The sequence below is a fragment of the Bos grunniens genome, chromosome 4 (assembly GCF_055505025.1).
Source record: "Bos grunniens cultivar Pamir isolate PY7600 chromosome 4, Bosgru_T2T1.0, whole genome shotgun sequence".
Lineage (NCBI taxonomy): Eukaryota > Metazoa > Chordata > Mammalia > Artiodactyla > Bovidae > Bos > Bos grunniens.
The window spans coordinates 54,493,530-54,510,520 of NC_141168.1; the positions used below are offsets into that span (position 1 = coordinate 54,493,530).

General features: G+C 38.8%; 1 protein-coding gene across 1 annotated transcript in view; it reads left to right on the forward strand.

Moving 5' to 3' along the window:
• GARS1 (glycyl-tRNA synthetase 1) overlaps nt 1-15,968 on the forward strand; it is a 53,222-nt gene extending 37,254 nt beyond the window's left edge. The window contains exons 11-17 of the mRNA XM_086398448.1: nt 3,791-3,903; nt 4,687-4,827; nt 8,842-8,927; nt 10,482-10,591; nt 13,242-13,335; nt 13,896-14,086; nt 15,662-15,968. Coding sequence (XP_086254574.1) covers nt 3,791-3,903; nt 4,687-4,827; nt 8,842-8,927; nt 10,482-10,591; nt 13,242-13,335; nt 13,896-14,086; nt 15,662-15,787 — 861 coding nt within the window. The 3' untranslated portion in view covers nt 15,788-15,968. The remainder of the gene's footprint in view (nt 1-3,790; nt 3,904-4,686; nt 4,828-8,841; nt 8,928-10,481; nt 10,592-13,241; nt 13,336-13,895; nt 14,087-15,661) is intronic.
• The last annotated feature ends 1,023 nt before the right edge of the window (nt 15,969-16,991 follow it).

Below are 16,991 nucleotides of genomic sequence, written 5' to 3' on the forward strand. Positions count from 1 at the left end.
GCTGTTTTCAATTTAGATTCTGAATCCTGCCTGAATGGCATTTCATTTGTTTGTTCATTCGGTATTTGTAATTGTTAAGGGCTATATACCATTCTAAGTGTATCAGCCTATGTAATCCTCACAATAATTCCATTCATTGGTTCTATTTCTTAGGAGACTGAAGTGCTGAGACGTTAGTTGATTTGCCCAAGTCTCAGCAAGGGAGTGGTGGAGCAGGGGTGTGAGGCAGGGCTGTCTGACTTCCCGCCCCTGCCCTTAAACCCCTGCTACACTGCTTTCATAAACCCTACTGCACTCCTGCTCATCCTTTCTGAGTGTCACTGTGAGCTGTGGCCAAACCCTCAAGGATGGGAAGTCAGAAAATGTGGGTCTGAGAAGTCCTGAGGATGGAATGTACAGCATGGTGACTATAGTTAATAGTACTGTATTGTGTATTTGAAAATTGCTTAGAGAGTAGATTGTAAAAGGTCTCATCACACACACAGACACACGATTATAACTGTGTGAGGTGGCGGATGTTACCTAGACTTATTGCGGTGATCATTTAGCAATATATACAAATATCAAATTGTTACATTATATACCTGAAACTAATATCATTGTATATGTCAATTATACCTAAATTTAAAAGAATTAAAGAAAAAATTAAAAAGAAAATGTGGGCCTAGCTTTGAGCTTAGGCCTCACATTTTGTGTAAGATCATAAGAAGACTGGACTAAACAAGACCAAAAGCTCTGAAGTAATAAACTTTAAAGGAGAGGGGGAAACTCCTTTAGAGACTTGAATATTTTCTTTTTGTGTGCTTCATATTGTATTTTTTTAAATAAAAAAGTTACTGATACAGTTAATGCTCTAACCTTTTCTTCTCCCTCCTAAGGGGTCACCATGATCTCAAAATTGTTGTCTACCATTCTCAGGCATATTTTTGTAGTTTCACCATTTAGTACATAAATATCTTCATCAATATCTTTAGTAAATGATAATGAGTGAGTATATGTTTAAGAACATAGATATACTAGTTGGCATCTTTAGTGACTCAGATGAGCAAGTTACATGTTTTTAGCTTTTTTTTTCCCCCCTTAATTCCTGTTTTGTTATTTTTATGTGCTGGGGTTTCTGAGCTTATATGAGTTTTATTTTTGCCTCTTTGTTTGAAACACCCCATGCAGTAACATGTGCTTGGAAAGCTTATTAGGGGTGATGGTTGAATTTTCCCAAACTCTGGATCAAAGGCAAAAATAAGTATTTATGAGAAGGACTAACTAGACATCTGTTGAACTAATAAGCCTTTTACCTCTTTGGTTCTTACTCAAATGACAGGTTCTTAAGAGTCTTGGAAAACACTTTAGATTGTGCTTTTGAAAAGTGACTTGGGGATTAACAAGAAATGGAACCTGCCACTGCTGTGATAGTAATGCTGTTATTAAGTTTTATTCTGTGATCTAAACAGTACCTGTTCTTTATTGAGTTTTCTTTTGTTGGGTAGGAAACTGGATTGAGCACAAATGCCCATATTTGTGGCCAGCTGAGATGTGTATTTAGTACAATCACCTGATGCCAAGTTTTGAGAGCAGTAGACACTGTAGAAAGAGAATGCAGTCATTCCTCAGTTTTGTTCCAGGAGCCCCACTGACACCAAAATCCTGGGATGCTCAAGTCTCTTACATATAAAGGCTTAGTATCTATGTAGACCCTATGCACATCTTCCCATACACTTTCAATTAGCTGGTTACTTATGATACAAAACATAATATAAATGCTTTGCAAATAGTTGCCAGGTTTGCAGCAAAGTTTAAGTTTTTGGAACTTTCTGAAAATTTTTTTCTAAATACTTTTGATTCACAGTTGAATCTGCAGATGTAGAAACCACAGATACAGAGGACTGGCTGTATTGTTGAATCTATTACAGTTTTTCGAAAACTTTTTAGAGGGAAAAGGCCAATAAAACAATAAAGTAACAACATAGATAACGTTCCTTTTTCCTCTTTGTCCATCTGTCCTCTCTGAGCTAAGTTTACATTTGTAGGATTTCTTCTTTGATCTTTCCATATGGTCAGTACTTACACAGAGTTTACCTACTTAAATTAACAGATTAAAAAGAAGAGGAAACAGATGACATTTAATGTATTTGTGTTCCAGTTTAATAATGCTTTTCTAATATATGAAAATCAAGTGTGACTTTGGTATCACCATCATTGTTAGGCCGGCACGCTGACGTTCCTCTTAGTTCTTAGGTTTTTCCTTGATCTCTGAGTCCTGATTTTGGCATATGTTCATTCTGTTTATCCTTCAAGGCTGATGTGATGCATTAGCACTCTGTTCATTTCCTCCTCCAGTGTAGTCTCGTTTTCTTTTTCTTTCCTTTTTAATGATTCAGATAAATGTATACATGATGTATTATTTTCCTTATAATTTCTCATAAATGTCTTCCAGTGAAGAGTTATAAGCTAGACTGTAGGTGCAGGGCATGCTGTGATATAACTTAACTCCCAATGGATTTCCCCCCACGTGTTACTTTCGTATCTTTGTCACTTACATTCAGAGTGACCATCACCACAGCACCCTAATAGCATGTTCTTGTTTCTGCTGCTCTTCTACTGTAATGCCATGATGTCTGCTGTAGTGTCTCCTCCTCCCAGATTACCAGTCCCTTTGGTGAGTCCTCGCCTTCCTGCCTGGAGCTAATTGACCTTATTTTCTGTCACCTGTGTTGGTCTCTGAACCCACAAGGGATTTTCAAGGGGCTAATTGGGTCTCTCACCCTTGACTGTTGTTTTCCGTGGTAAAGACTGGTAAAACTCTTCCTCCTCTTGACTGTCTTCCATGCTTTTAAAAGATTATGAAAGTTGTTTTCCTTCTCCACAAACTTTTTGAGGTGAGCACTGCGTTTAGATTTGTGTGTGCATATGTTCTGTGCTGACTCACAAAAGGGAGCTCGGTTGACGCCTGGGTCCTCCACGTGAGCGGCAACAGGAAGAATCTGGGAGTGTGCTGTCGTGTGTCCTGTGGAATTCGGGAGGTCGACTTCTGGCCAGGACTGATTTACTTGCTAGTGTAGAGCTCTTCTGCACTAGCCATGCCCTTCTCTTTGGCAGTTCTTAAAAGTGCACAGAGAGTAATGACTTTGTAGGTGTAAATTCTTTGGTTTGAGCCAAGTTTTAACAATACAGTTGTATGGGCAGGAGGGAACCATTACAGTCGTCCTTTGGAATCCATGGGGCATTGGTTCTAAGACCCCTTGTTGTTGCTCTTGTTGTTTGGTCTCCCAGTCGTGTCCAGCTCTTTGCGATCCCGTGGACTGCAGCACACCAGGCCTCCTTGTCCCTCACCATCTCCCAAAGTTTGCCCAAGTTCATGTCCATTGCATCGGTGACCCCTTGTGGATACCAAAATCCATCAATGCTAAAGCATTTTATGGAACAGAGTGTTGTGCTAGTAGTTTCTACCAGATTCATTTTGACTTCTGGTCAAAAATTTGATAGAGATCTACAAGTTTTGTCTAGGTTCACATTTTATTTCCATAGCTAAATCCCAGCAAATACTAGTTTACCCCACATTCACAATATGGCAAAATAATTCTGTCCAGAAAATAAAAAGACTACTTTGTGTACATGTGTGGATTATATTTATAAGATTGCTACTACTTGATGTATAAAACTGTACCCATTTCAAGCATTTGTAAAAGTTGAGTGGAAATTCTGTAATTGAATTATTCATGAGTATGTATAATCTGCACGCATTTGTGAATGAACCTTGTGTGAGTTACAGATGTTTATTATGTCTTCTCAGGGCTGGATCGAGATTGTTGGATGTGCTGACCGTTCCTGTTATGACCTGTCTTGTCATGCGAGGGCCACCAAAGTCCCACTCGTAGCCGAGAAACCTTTGAAAGAGCCCATATCCTTTCTGATCACTTCTGCAACTCAGGAGTAAACATCTTGAAAATGGATAAGTTTAAGACTGTACCTTGTTCTGTGGATAAACTGAGATGTTTTGGCACTTTATTTAAGCCAATCATTTTATGCATCTCACCGTTCCTTTCTTGTTCTCTTTACCTGTAGTCTAACATGTGTCCACTCAGTGTTTGGTCCTTGAGAGGAAAATGCCCTGCATCTTTCAGGATGTTGACCAGTTTTTCTCAGCCATTTCCAACACCTGCATCTACATACATGCTCTTTAGGTAAAGGGTGCTCGGTGAATGTTTTCTCTATTAAAAGATGAATGCCCTTTTATGATGAAATAATTTATCTCATTTGATCTGTAGATCAGCAAAGGAGAAATTTCCTTCCTTCACCAGACAATGAGATTGTGAGTTCATCTAAGGGCTAGAGGTGACAAGAAGTAGATCCTATTGTGCCGAGACATAAAGAAATGAATGAATTGTTATCAGAGTTCATTATGCTATGTATTGGGTTATATTGCTGATTAGATAATGTCCCTTTATCTCATTGTAACTTTGAAAAAGTCTTTTTTGATGATGTTTACTTATCTTGAGTGGGGTTTATCTGAATGATTTTCTGAGTAGTTGTTTTATCTTGCACTTGAAATCAGCATACAGAGGATCTTGGATACCAGTAGGGAACTGGTATTTGTTTTAAGTCAATGAAGGCTTGTCCTCAGGATCATTTCTTGAAGTGCTGGGGTAGTTCTGTAGCTTTGTATTCCTTGACCCCTTCATACAAAACAGTCAATGTTGTTCAGTTTGAACCCAATAAGGGAGCAATTGGTAAGGCGTACAAGAAGGATGCAAAGCTGGTGATGGAGTACCTCGCCATTTGTGATGAGTGTTACATCACAGAAATGGAGAAACTACTGAATGAAAAAGGGTAAGTGTTAAGGTGTGTGCTCTAACGTGGGCTCCACTCAGCTCTGTTCTCTTTGCCATGTTTTGAAAATTAGGAGGACATTAGTTTCTTTAGAAACTTTTGCAAGTGAGTACCATCTCTTGGCTACTTTTAAGGGACTGTCTGTTGAGTTTTGGTGTTGTGACCTGGAAACAGATTTGAAATGGACTACAAAGATCTTTTTTCCTCCCAGTAACTTTCTTAAAGGTGCAGACATATTCATGGTGATTAGAAACTACATCTATCTCTCAAGTCAGTACCCATTTTTTGAGTTTTGGAGTCCTCAGCGTAATTGTTGTAAGTATAAATGAAAAACCATAGAGAAGAATCTTTAAAGGAATTCAACAAAATTCAGCACTAAACAGTGTAGAATTTACTATGTCTGGCAAACAATAAAAAAATCTCTAGCCATATGAAAAACCATGAAAAGACCCAAAATAAGGAGAAAAATCAATCAAAAGAAATACCCAGAAGTGGCGAGCATCATGGAAATAATACAGAAGGATGTTAAAACAGTATTTATGTGCTCAAGGTCATAAGAGAAAACATGAACATATGAGGTGGGAAATGGAAATGTACATATTTTAAAAAACAAAATGGAACATCTAGATAGAGGTGATATCACAAATGTAATTGTGTGTACATAGCCATGATACAGTAGAATGAAATCTCAGGTTCTTACAGACGAGAGCCTATACCCACCGAAAATGTCTTTTCAGAAAAAATACTTGAGGAAAAAGAAGAGATAATATTTTCAGACAGAAAACTTAGAGGATACATTGTAAGCCAGAGTTACACTACAAGAAATGTTAAAGGAGTTCTTCAGGCAGAAGTGTGGAAATTTAGATCTACCCAAAGAAACTAAGAGCTCTAGAAATGATGGCTGTGTGGGTGATATGAGTGACTGATTTTCTTTCGTTGATTTAAAATGACATCTCTGAATTTCTTTAAAAGATAATGGGTTGTTTAGAGAAAAATATTAAGTGTATTGTGAAATTTGTGATGTGTAGAAATAGCATTTGTGTCATCAGTAGCCCAAAGGATGGGAGCCAAGAGTTGGGAATATGTAAGAATATGCATACTTCTGTAAGGTGCACATGTTACATATGCTAAGTTTAATAGAAAGGGACATGTAGTCAACTTTAGACCAATTGCCTGGATAAGACACGGAGAAACCAAAGGGATGTAACTAAGAAACCAATAAGCGCACTAAAATAGAATAATAAAAACTGCTCTAAAAAAAGATAGGAGAAGGAAAATGAACAAAGAACAGATGAGACGAATAGAAAACAACTCAGGAAATGGTAGATTTCAACTCCACAGTACTGATAGTTATTATAATATAATGATCGAAACACTCAAATTAATAGCCATGTCAGACTGGTTAAAAAATTCGAGACCCAGTTAAATATTGTTTACAGGAAACCGACTGTAATTTTAATATAGACATACTTCGGAGATATTGTGGGTTTGGTTCCAGACCACTGCAATAAATTTGTCGCAATAAAGTGAGTGACACAAATTTTTTTGGTTTTGCAGTGCATGTAGAAGTTATGTTTACACTATCATGTACTCTGTTAAGTGTGCAATAGCATTATATTTTTAACAAGAGTGTATGTACCTTAGTTTAGAAATACTTCATTGCAGAAAAATGCTAACCACTATCTGAGCCTTCAGCAAGTGGAAATCTTTAGTAACATCAAAGTCTTTTACTGACTATAGATCACTATAACAAGTATAATAATAATGAAAAAGTTTGAAATATTGCAAAAGTCACCAAAATGTGACTCAGAGACATGAAGTGAGCAAATGCTGTTGGAGAAGTAGCGCTGATAGACGTGCAAACGCTGGGTGGCCACAAACCTTCAATTTGCCAAAAAATGCAAAGCTTGTGCTTCTTGTGAAGCACAAGAAAACAAGGTATGCCTCAAATTTAAGTTTAAAGGGAAAAGAATTTTAAAAATATTTCCCATACAAACATTAATCAAGAAGGTGGAGTGCCTTATTAACATCAAAGAAAACTTAAGAACAAGAAAAATTATCAGGTTGTATTTCGTAATGATAAAGGGATCATCAATTCATCAAGAACGTAAGTGACTTGTAGCCATGTATGCCACTAAAAATCACCTCAAGATATGTAAAGCAAACTTGACAGAACTGAAAAGAAAATTAGACAAATTAATAGTTACAGAGATTTTTATACCCTTCTCAGTGATTGGTAGACAAAAAAGAATTGGTAGGAGTTTGAAGGTATAAACACTATTTATCAACCCGCTTGTTGTTTGTAGAATACCTAATAACTGGAGTATATACTTTTAAGTACATTTGGAGCATCTTACGTATTTTTTATATCACAATGCAAAGAATGACTTGGCATTTTCAAAGGGTTGTTTTAAAAAAAAATGTAGTATGGGAGTCTGCTTATGGTCTGCAAACCTTGAGCATTTTATAACTGAATATTTCATAATATACAGAAAGCCCTATACAGAAAGTTTGCCAGACCTTGTCATAGACATTAGGCTAAGTGAAAGAAGCTTTACACAAAAGATTATATGCCAGACTCTAGGAAAGACAAACCTGGTTTAGAGTAGTAGAAAGCACTTCAATGGTTGAGTGAGAATGGAGGGGATCGAAAGAGAAGGCACCCAGGGGAACTTCTGGGGCCACAGTGGGTGCATGTGTGTGTGTATTTGTCAGCTATCACAAGACGAACACTTAGAAGTGGAAGATAAAATTATCTATTTCAATAGGAAAATTTTAAAACATTTCTGGTCTCCTAGAATTAATGTCTCTTTATGCTAGAATAATGTCATATCCCATTAAAGTTAACATAGGTTACTATCAGATTTATATACAAACAAGACAGCTTTTAAAAATTATTCTCAAATAATAACTATCTCCTTGCTAATTTCAGCTTTTTTATAACTGTTACATACCCTGCACTTAGACTGTGCTCACAGAGAACATGTATATGATACTGTCTATGTGGAGTCTTTTAATGCATGCATGCACAAACTCCAGAATAGTAAAAATGGAAGAAATCAATGAAAATCATTCATATGATGCATGAGATTATCAGTGCTAGAAACGAGCAGAATGCAGGGTACCATGTACCAGCCATACAGCTCCAAGGACAACCACATGAGGGCTCTCTTTTCCCAGCACCAAGCTGCTTGTGAGACCAGACACATCTGAATTGATCATAATGCAATGAAATACCTCATAAGCTAAAATACAGGTATTATATTACATGAAGTGCTTTATAAAGGTGAATTCTTATAACCTGAAATGGAATGGGCATATCTCAGGATATAAACATGAAGCTCTCAGTGATTTGGGGGGGATAGTATACCCATTCCAGTGTTCTTGCCTGGAGAAGCCCAGGGACAGGGGAGCCTGGTGGGCTGCCGTCTATGGGGTCGCACAGAGTCAGACACGACTGAAGCGACTTAGCAGCAGCAGCAGCAGTATTTTATATTGACATATCTGACATATCAAGCAGAATCTTTAAACTTCTTTTAAGCTGATCTTCATCAGCATAAGTATAAAAATTTAGTTTGGAAAAAGTGTAGGAGTTTTAAAAATTCTTTCTGTAAGATGACAAGTTGGTCATTTTTACATTTGTTGGGACAGTAATGAGAACAGTGGTCTTTTTGCCAGCAGACCCGTTTCTGACAAATGTAATTAGAAAGAAATTTTCTTTGATTTTATCTTGATCTCAAAATCAAGGAGTTGGTCACTAAGTCACTTGTGGAATTTTATAAGACTAGCCACATATTTGGGTGCCTCCCAAAATACTGTTTGGTGCTGTTAGAATAATACTTAATTTGGTACTCCTTATGAAAAATTTAAATTTGACTTCGGTTGTTATATCTGGATTGTTGACCAAGTTGTATTACACTTAAAATGAAAAGAGGTTTACCAATCTGTAAAACTCCTTTAAATTAAGGCATGGGCATATGTGTTTTCACTAATATGTGCTTTGTTTCATTGTAGGGAATTTACTGTTGAAACTGAAGGGAAGACGTTTCAGTTGACAAAAGATATGGTCAATGTGAAGAGATTCCAGAAAACACTACATGGTAAATTTGTAAAAATAATTAAGGAACAAGCAGACAAAAATCATTACTCCTTAATGGCATTTTTTTTTTAAGTTTCATAGCATAACTATTTTATGGAAAATTTGAAGAAGAAAATGAATCCTTAACGTTACAGCCCTAAATTAGATGAATATGACATTATATTCATATAACAAGACATTATCTTGTTTTTTAAAACAGAAAAAAAAAAAAACATAATTGTACTCATACTGAAAAATAACTTATAATGCCATCTTTATATGTTCTATGACCGAGGCACATATGAAGAGTATCTCTTTGATTAAAAACATCTTTTTTTTTTCTCACTTGAGAGAACTTATCCACGCCATCTTTTCTGGAAGATTAACTTATTAAAAGTCATTTAGGTTAGTGGTCGTTCATGCTTTTTAAAAGCCAATGAGATGATTATTTTTTGGTAGGACAAATTATGTAAGTTGGTAAGTGAGTATTTTGGAGAAGGTATGAAGGATTCTTGGTTGAATTGATGCTCCTGGAAACTGAGAGTAGTGGGTATTTGAGACACTACTGCCCGTGGAGTGAGCTGGGCTCCTTTTCCATTTGTTTTTGGCCTGCCTCATTGTTGCTAGGCTGCATGGAGCTGTAAAAGCAGTCAGAGCAGTCATAGGAGAGAGCAGGGGAGCCCTTCTTCATGCTCTGAGGCCTTTTAGCCACATCCTGGCAGCTGGCTTAGAGCTGTCCTTCACCATTGCTCGGATGCCACCAAAGGATGGGCAGAAAATGCCTTGTTCATTTCTCAAATGTTACTCTCGTGTGTGAGTTTTTGGTTCCAGTTATCTCATTTCTCTTGAAACAAGCTCTCAAGGTTAGGGTCAGTTTAGTTAGATGTGGATAGTGCTTAGCCATGGTTCCTTTCTGAATAATAAGTAATAATGAAGACAATTCCTATGTATACCACAAGTATAACTGCACCCATGGGAAGAGCTGTGGGTTCCCTGGTCTTTGATTGACTGCTGGTACCTGAGCAAACTCTTCTGTAACAGACTCCTGACCCCAGAATCTTGGAAATACAATAGCAGTAACCTGACTCTTAGGGAGTTCTCATCCAGATAATAAGAGAAAAAGTAAAGCACAAATCACACGATACTTGTATATAGGAGTTGTTTTCATTAAATTTGCCAGCTGTGGTGGTGGATTTTTAATTCTAGCCAAGTCTTACAGAAGCTCTGGAGTTTCAATGCTTTCTGCATAGGTGAGGCAGAAGGCATTGCTCATAGCTTACCAACTTGGTGAAGGAATACACTGGTATCTTGTTTTATTTTTTATAGTATATAAACAATTAAATTTGGTAAAAAAAAAAAAGTTTTCCTCTCCAGTTTTCTCTTTAAAGGTATCATGTTTTCTACCAGGAAATAGTTTTCAGGAATGTTCTGATTTTTTTGTCCTGCTGTACAGGGTCAATCACAATCCATCTAGAATAGAGATATTTTTAGGGCCAGTTAGAATTTGTTAGAGAGGACCCACAGTGCATCATGTGGGGTTTCAGAGAGTCTTACTGAATTTCTGTTTCTCTTGCAGTGGAAGAAGTTATTCCAAGTGTAATCGAACCCTCTTTTGGCCTGGGCAGGATCATGTATACGGTATTTGAACACACATTCCAAGTTCGCGAGGGAGATGAGCAGAGGACGGTGAGTTGTATACAGTGTACTGTTTGTTGTCTTACAGTGTCAGAGAATGACATTTCCTGAGTGATGTTAAGACAGCTCTGAAACAATCAGTTATTATTTACTGGAGTATTAACACCTTTGCTTAACTGTTTACAAAGCAAAGCACTTCCTTATCTCATTTGTGCTTTAGAATGTGTAGGTTATTCCAGATGCCATTGTTTTAGTTGCTTCTGAGTTCTGAGACAACATATTACTTTGGGAGAGCTGTCTGTATTGCATCAATGGTAGGAGTGCTCCTTTCTGGATATACTTGTGTTTTTAGAAAATTGGGAAGGAGGCGATGATTTATAGAATTTGGACAAACTTAAAAATTGTATTTATACTTTGGTAAAGCATTAAAAGGAACCTTCTAAAACTGCATGAAATTGTCTGAGGTATTTTGAGGGTAAAGATGTAAATTCCTAGGTTTTAGTCCAGAGATACAGATTCACTAGGTCTGAGACCCCAGGATCTAGTTTTGTGTGTGTATGTGTGTTTATAAGAAACCCAGATGATTCCATTGTGGGAAACTGACAGATTATAAATTGAGCGGAAGTATGTGATGTGTAGGCTTTCCCAGCATTCACACCTAGCTAACGCTGCATGTTTTTAAGAAGTCTTCATCCCTCAAGTTTTCTTTTGGCTCCAGTGCTTTTGAATTACTGCTCCATGTCTTCTACATAGCTCTTCATTATGGCTTATTTCACCTTTCTCACCTAACCTCTGGTTGTGGAAATTATACTCCTTTGATGTATAACTACAGGTTTCCAGGAAGATCACTCAGAACAAGAATAGAGAGGAAAGGTTGTACAGGTCGAATTAACTGAAAGAAGCATTCTTGCCTGTGTGACCAGCTAAAGTTGAGTGTGTGCACAATGCTGGACATCAGCTCTGTAGTTTGTCCTAGGGCATTTAGCCTTAAAGATGAACTATTAGTTCTTGGTTGGATGGCATCACTGACTTGATGGACATGACTTTTGAGCAAGCTCCGGGTATTGGTGATGGACAGGGAAGCCTGGCGTGCTGCAGTCCATGGGGTTGCAAAGAGTCGGACACGACTAAGCAACTGAACTGAACTGAACTGATGAGTTCTTGGCACCAGTATTTTTAAAAGTTTGACATAACTGTTGATAATATACAGCTAATAAAGCTACTCTTTTCTTCTGTGCCCTAAAGTCACATCTTCATTTCCTGACATTTAAGGAGTGGCTTTTCATTCATTAACAGATAGCAGGAACCTAAGCCTGGACCCCAGAGATAAAGACATAAGCGATAGTTCTTCCTGAGGAATGACATCATACTTTATTGAATGTGCCCTTTTTTAGAGGCCAAGTTTGCTTCAAACTTTTCCTGGTTATTTTTCTAATGAAAACTTTTTTTAAAAAAGCTTTCAGCTATTCTTTTGACTCTATAGTGATAAAACTAAAGTTGTAATAGAAATTCCTTAAAGGCTAGGCAAGAATAAGTTATAGTGTTTTATGAATTACATAAAGATTTCATCATGAAGAGGAATTTGATTAGGCTGTAAGAAGCCAAAAATGTTTCTAAATTATTAGCACATAGTCCCTCAATCCATTTTCGTATAAATTTGGTATAAAAGCATTGCTGGTTAGATAACAAAAAAAAAAAAAACCATTTTTCTATAAAGCCAGTTCCCCACTTCTCTCTCACATTAAATGGAATTATCACAAGAGGAAGAGAGAAGTGGAGTTAGGAGTGTTCCACAATTCGTGTGCCATATTGGTGCAGTCTAGGGTTTACTTACAGTGGAATATTCATCCTTGCTTGACATTTTAAGATTAATTAGGATTTGGGGGGGCCAAACTGGACTCCGTGTCATTCATTATTTTTATGGGACTTATTCATTCTGAGTCTCATGTTCTTGCTTTCAAGTGAAACTTTTGTACAGATCCTATTTAAGAACTATCTTCAGCTCTCATTTCCAATCCAAAATGGTAGAATTGTTTGCCTTCTGCCAAATATTTTTGCTTTCTTTTATTTCTCAGTAACTCTGAAATCTGTTTCAGGAGCAGGTTAGGAGGGCTGTATTTTTCTCTGGGTATACAGAACCTAATTTTGGTTTTTTTGTTTGTTTTCTTCCTACTATTTATTTGGGACATGCATTTGTAAGCTAATTAAACTGTTCTGTTTTACTTAGTCACTAAGACTCAGACATCCTTCAACTATGCTGAATCTCTTAAAGGACATAATGGAATTTTGTCTGTTGACACTACTTTTTTGATGATGTCGGGGGAGGTTCATAGGGATCTCCACAGAAAGAAGTAAGGCTTTTAAGTAGTACCAAATAATTGCCATCTTAGATGGCAGTTTTCAAAATGCTTTACATCATTTAATATTTTTATGATTGACCTGCAGAGTAGGCAGAGCAGACAGCAGAGACCTACGTTTTAGATGGAGAAGCGCCAGTCCAGAGAGGTAGAGTTCACTGAGTTGGTCCAGATTCTGAGCTGAAAACCAGATCTTTGTGATTGTAGTTCTGGTTATCCTGCTGTCTGTTTTATCACACTGCTTTTTCACATCCTGTTTTCCGGTATTTTGATAGTGAAATTTGGACGTTAATGTTTAGATCTTTATACACTAATGCATTTGGATGTCTTTTTAAATCATCTAGTTCTTCAGTTTCCCTGCCGTAGTAGCTCCATTCAAATGTTCCGTCCTTCCATTGAGCCAGAACCAGGAGTTCATGCCATTCGTCAAGGAATTATGTAAGTAAATCCAGTTGGTTAATCTCCATGGGAAAACTATCAGGCAGACTGAATTTTAGGAAATGTCTCTTAAAAAAAAAAAAAAAGTATTGAATAAAGAGTATGCTTGCTCGGGATGTTTTCTCCTAGCATTTGAATGAGTTGGGATAGAACCCAAGAGTCAGATTGCACATTGCTTCTCCTGCTGACCCTGCCGGTCAGTTCATCAGGGGACACCCAGTGGAGGGTGACAACCCTGCGGATCTTCAGCCTCTGGACTCTCAGCACTGAAAGGGATCTTTGTGGCTGTCTGGTGTGGCCCACACATTTCAGAGTTGAGAGATGGGAGGCATCCACTGAGCTGCTTGGGGCCACACCAGTCTCTTCACCTTGGCTGCTCGTGACCCTATAGCCGAATGAGATGCAGGGATGGGTGAGGGTTTGGGCTCCAGCAAGGGTTTAAACTTTGGGAATGTTTCTGTCTCTTGCAGCTGCAACTTCTTGCTCTTTTGTGTTCGCTCCTGTTATAAGTTTCCTGAGCGCATATGACATTTTTAATTTATTGAATTTATTTTGGATAGCGGAGGCCTTGACCAGGCACGGCATCTCTCACAAAGTAGACGATTCCTCAGGATCCATTGGAAGACGCTACGCCAGGACTGATGAGATTGGTGTGGCTTTCGGCATAACCATTGACTTCGATACAGTGAACAAGACCCCTCACACGGCCACTTTGCGGGACCGAGACTCCATGCGGCAGATCAGAGCAGAGGTGGCTGCCTTCGCTTTGGCATTTGTAGTCTTAAAAACTGGTTCCTTCCGACCTGAGATGGATTTTGTTGTGTTTATGCTTCCCTTCTTGTTTTTGTCTTTTTCATTTTAATTGTAAATTTGTATCAGACAGAGCATATATTTCCCAAATCCCCTAGGCTTAATTATGAAAATATTCATTAACACTTCTCTAATATTTTACAGCCATTTGTATCACTCTGGGCTCATTCTCTGACAGTTTGCATTTATGATTGTTTATTTGAGCGAGAAACATGATCGCAAGTGGTTGTTGCCATAGTTTTATTGGCAGGCTTTGGAGGCTTAGACAGTTTTATTTTCATATTTCCATATAAGTGTACACACGAGTATGTATAAACTTCTTCATGCTAATCAATGCAAAACAGTAAATAACATTTCAGTAATTTTACTTGATGGGAAGGGAACCATGGAGATGGGAAAAGTTCAGGAGGGAAAGAAGAGTGACCACTTTGACAGCTGCCTGACCAGTTTATGTTGAGCAAGTTTGTGTTTAGAGTGCCTTTCATTTGCTCTGCTTGTTACTAAGAGTTCGTAATAGGGAAAACAGGAGTGAAAGGCTGCTTTTTTCCCAAGGGAATTTTCAGTCTACCTTAGAGGTCACAGATTTCTGGCTCATATTTTTACAATACCAGATCTGGGTACTCTGAACCTGTATTCCTGTCAGGCAGGGGTTCTCAGAGTGTGGTTCCTGGACCAGCAGCATCTGCATCACCTGGGAACTTGTTAGAGAAGAGAAATCTCCACCCCAGACCTGCTAAGTCAGAAACTGGGATGGAGCTGGGGTTTGGAGAGGGAGAAAGGGTGGGCAGAACTGTTTTAACAAGCCCCCCAGGGGCTTGCCTGGCAGCCCAGTGGTGAAGACCCTCTGCTTCCAGTGCAGGGATACGAGTTTGATCCCTGGTCAGAAAGCTAAGATCCCACATGCCTCACGGCCAAAATGCCAAAAACAGAAAACAGAAATGACATTATAACAAATTCAATAAAAACATCAAAAATGGTCCACATAAAAAAAAAATTCTTTAAAAAAAGAGGCAAGCCTCCCAGATGATTCCTATGGTTGGTCACTCAGGTTTGAGAACCCCTGCTGTGTGGTGGCCACCGTTGGTTCTGGCTGATGAACAGCTGGCCCCTTCCTGAGGGCCTCTCCAGTTTCCTGACTCCCTTCACTCCTGTTACTTGACTGACCGTGGTTCTAAGAGTTGAATTTAATACAAATGAAGTAACTTCAGGTAGCCTGGAGGCTTGGAATGACCAGGAAAGGCTCTGTGGGGAATTGGGGTACCCAAGGGAGCTGGCAGGGCTTCTGGGCTGGAGGAAGAGCAGGACCCCAGCCTGGGAGGGAGGTAAGCATAACTAGGTAAAGAGGCTTTGGTGGGAGTCACTTAGAAACACCGTAGGGACCAGTTTTTGGAGGGATCCTGTCACTGTGTAGACACGGACTCGACTCTGTCGTTTCCTGAGTTCAGGGTGAATCCTCTTTTTTTGACAGCCTAATCCAGTTGGTTGATTCTGGGACTTCTCTTTTCTTCTACCCCAGGTCTCTGAACTGCCCAGTGTTGTCCGTGATCTGGCCAATGGCAGCATCATGTGGGCGGATGTGGAGGCCAGATATCCTGTCTTCGAAGGTCAAGAAACTGGGAAAAAAGAGGCAATCGAAGAATGAGGACAGTTTTGGCAACTTATGACCATTTGCTCTAATAAAAGAATAACTCTTATCATGTCCACTTTACAAAAAAAAAAACAGCATCTCATCTCCTCCCCAGGACTACATTTTATCCTCAGTGGCTGCCTGATCTTACTCCCACAATTAAAGTTGAAGGAATTCTGAACAGACTTGTAACCAACATGCTCATGTTTCTGCTATTTTTCCTAACTTGGGTAGACACTCCTGACTTGATGTGAAACAGTGAAGACACCTTAAACTTAACTTTAGTCATAAGACCATAAAACTCACCTGAATAAACTGATGACATTTAGTGTATTTATAGAGTTGTGCAACTGCCACCACCATCTGATTTTAGAACATTTCCATCGCTCCTAAAAGAAGTCTCATGTGCATTCCAGCCCCAAGCACCCACTTATCTGTTTTCTGTCTCTATGAATTTGCCTTTTCTGTTCTCTTTTTCTGAGGTGATGCATTGTGCTGAAGAGGCAGCAGTCTCTGAGCAGGGGGACTAGCTTCTGGGAGGTGCTGTGGTATGGAGGAGGCTGCAGAAGCAGTGGAGGAGGGGAAGCAGTGAAAGAGACTTGCTGGGGTGGGGGTCAGGGCTGCTAACCCCAGTATCCTGATGATACTCTGCTCTTCAGAGTGTCCAGGTGGGGTGGATCAACAGAAACTGTCTATTTTAATTCTAAGGCATGCTTGTACTTGGCTTCCCAGATAGCCCTGGAAATTGTTGAACTCCTGATGCTAGAGGAACCCCATCTGCTGTGTCTTAACTTAGCACTTCTCAACTGTCACAGTGTCTTTGATTTTAGCCTAGTAGTTTTTGGCTCAGCTTTTGAGGGACTTCACTGCTATGATGTTTTTGTATAGAGTCAGAACACATGTATTCATTTGTTAGGAAAAAATTCAAGGATGTGTGAGTTTGACCAGCTCTTTATTTGTTGTGTTAAGACTGTCTAGCATCCCATCGTTCTCTCAGACAGTAAAGGGGAAGGGAGGTCCCGTATCCAGAATGTTTTTTTGTCTTGAGAATGAAGAGCAATTTAAGAATCCCACTGGGATTCTGTCGTCTTTATCTCTTCTCCAATGGTGCCTACCACAGTGCTGTAGACAGTAGGTAGTCAGTAAATAGACTTTGCATGAGTCTTGATTTTGAACAAACCTCTGGGGAAGAAATCATTTCACTGATGCTTATTTCTCC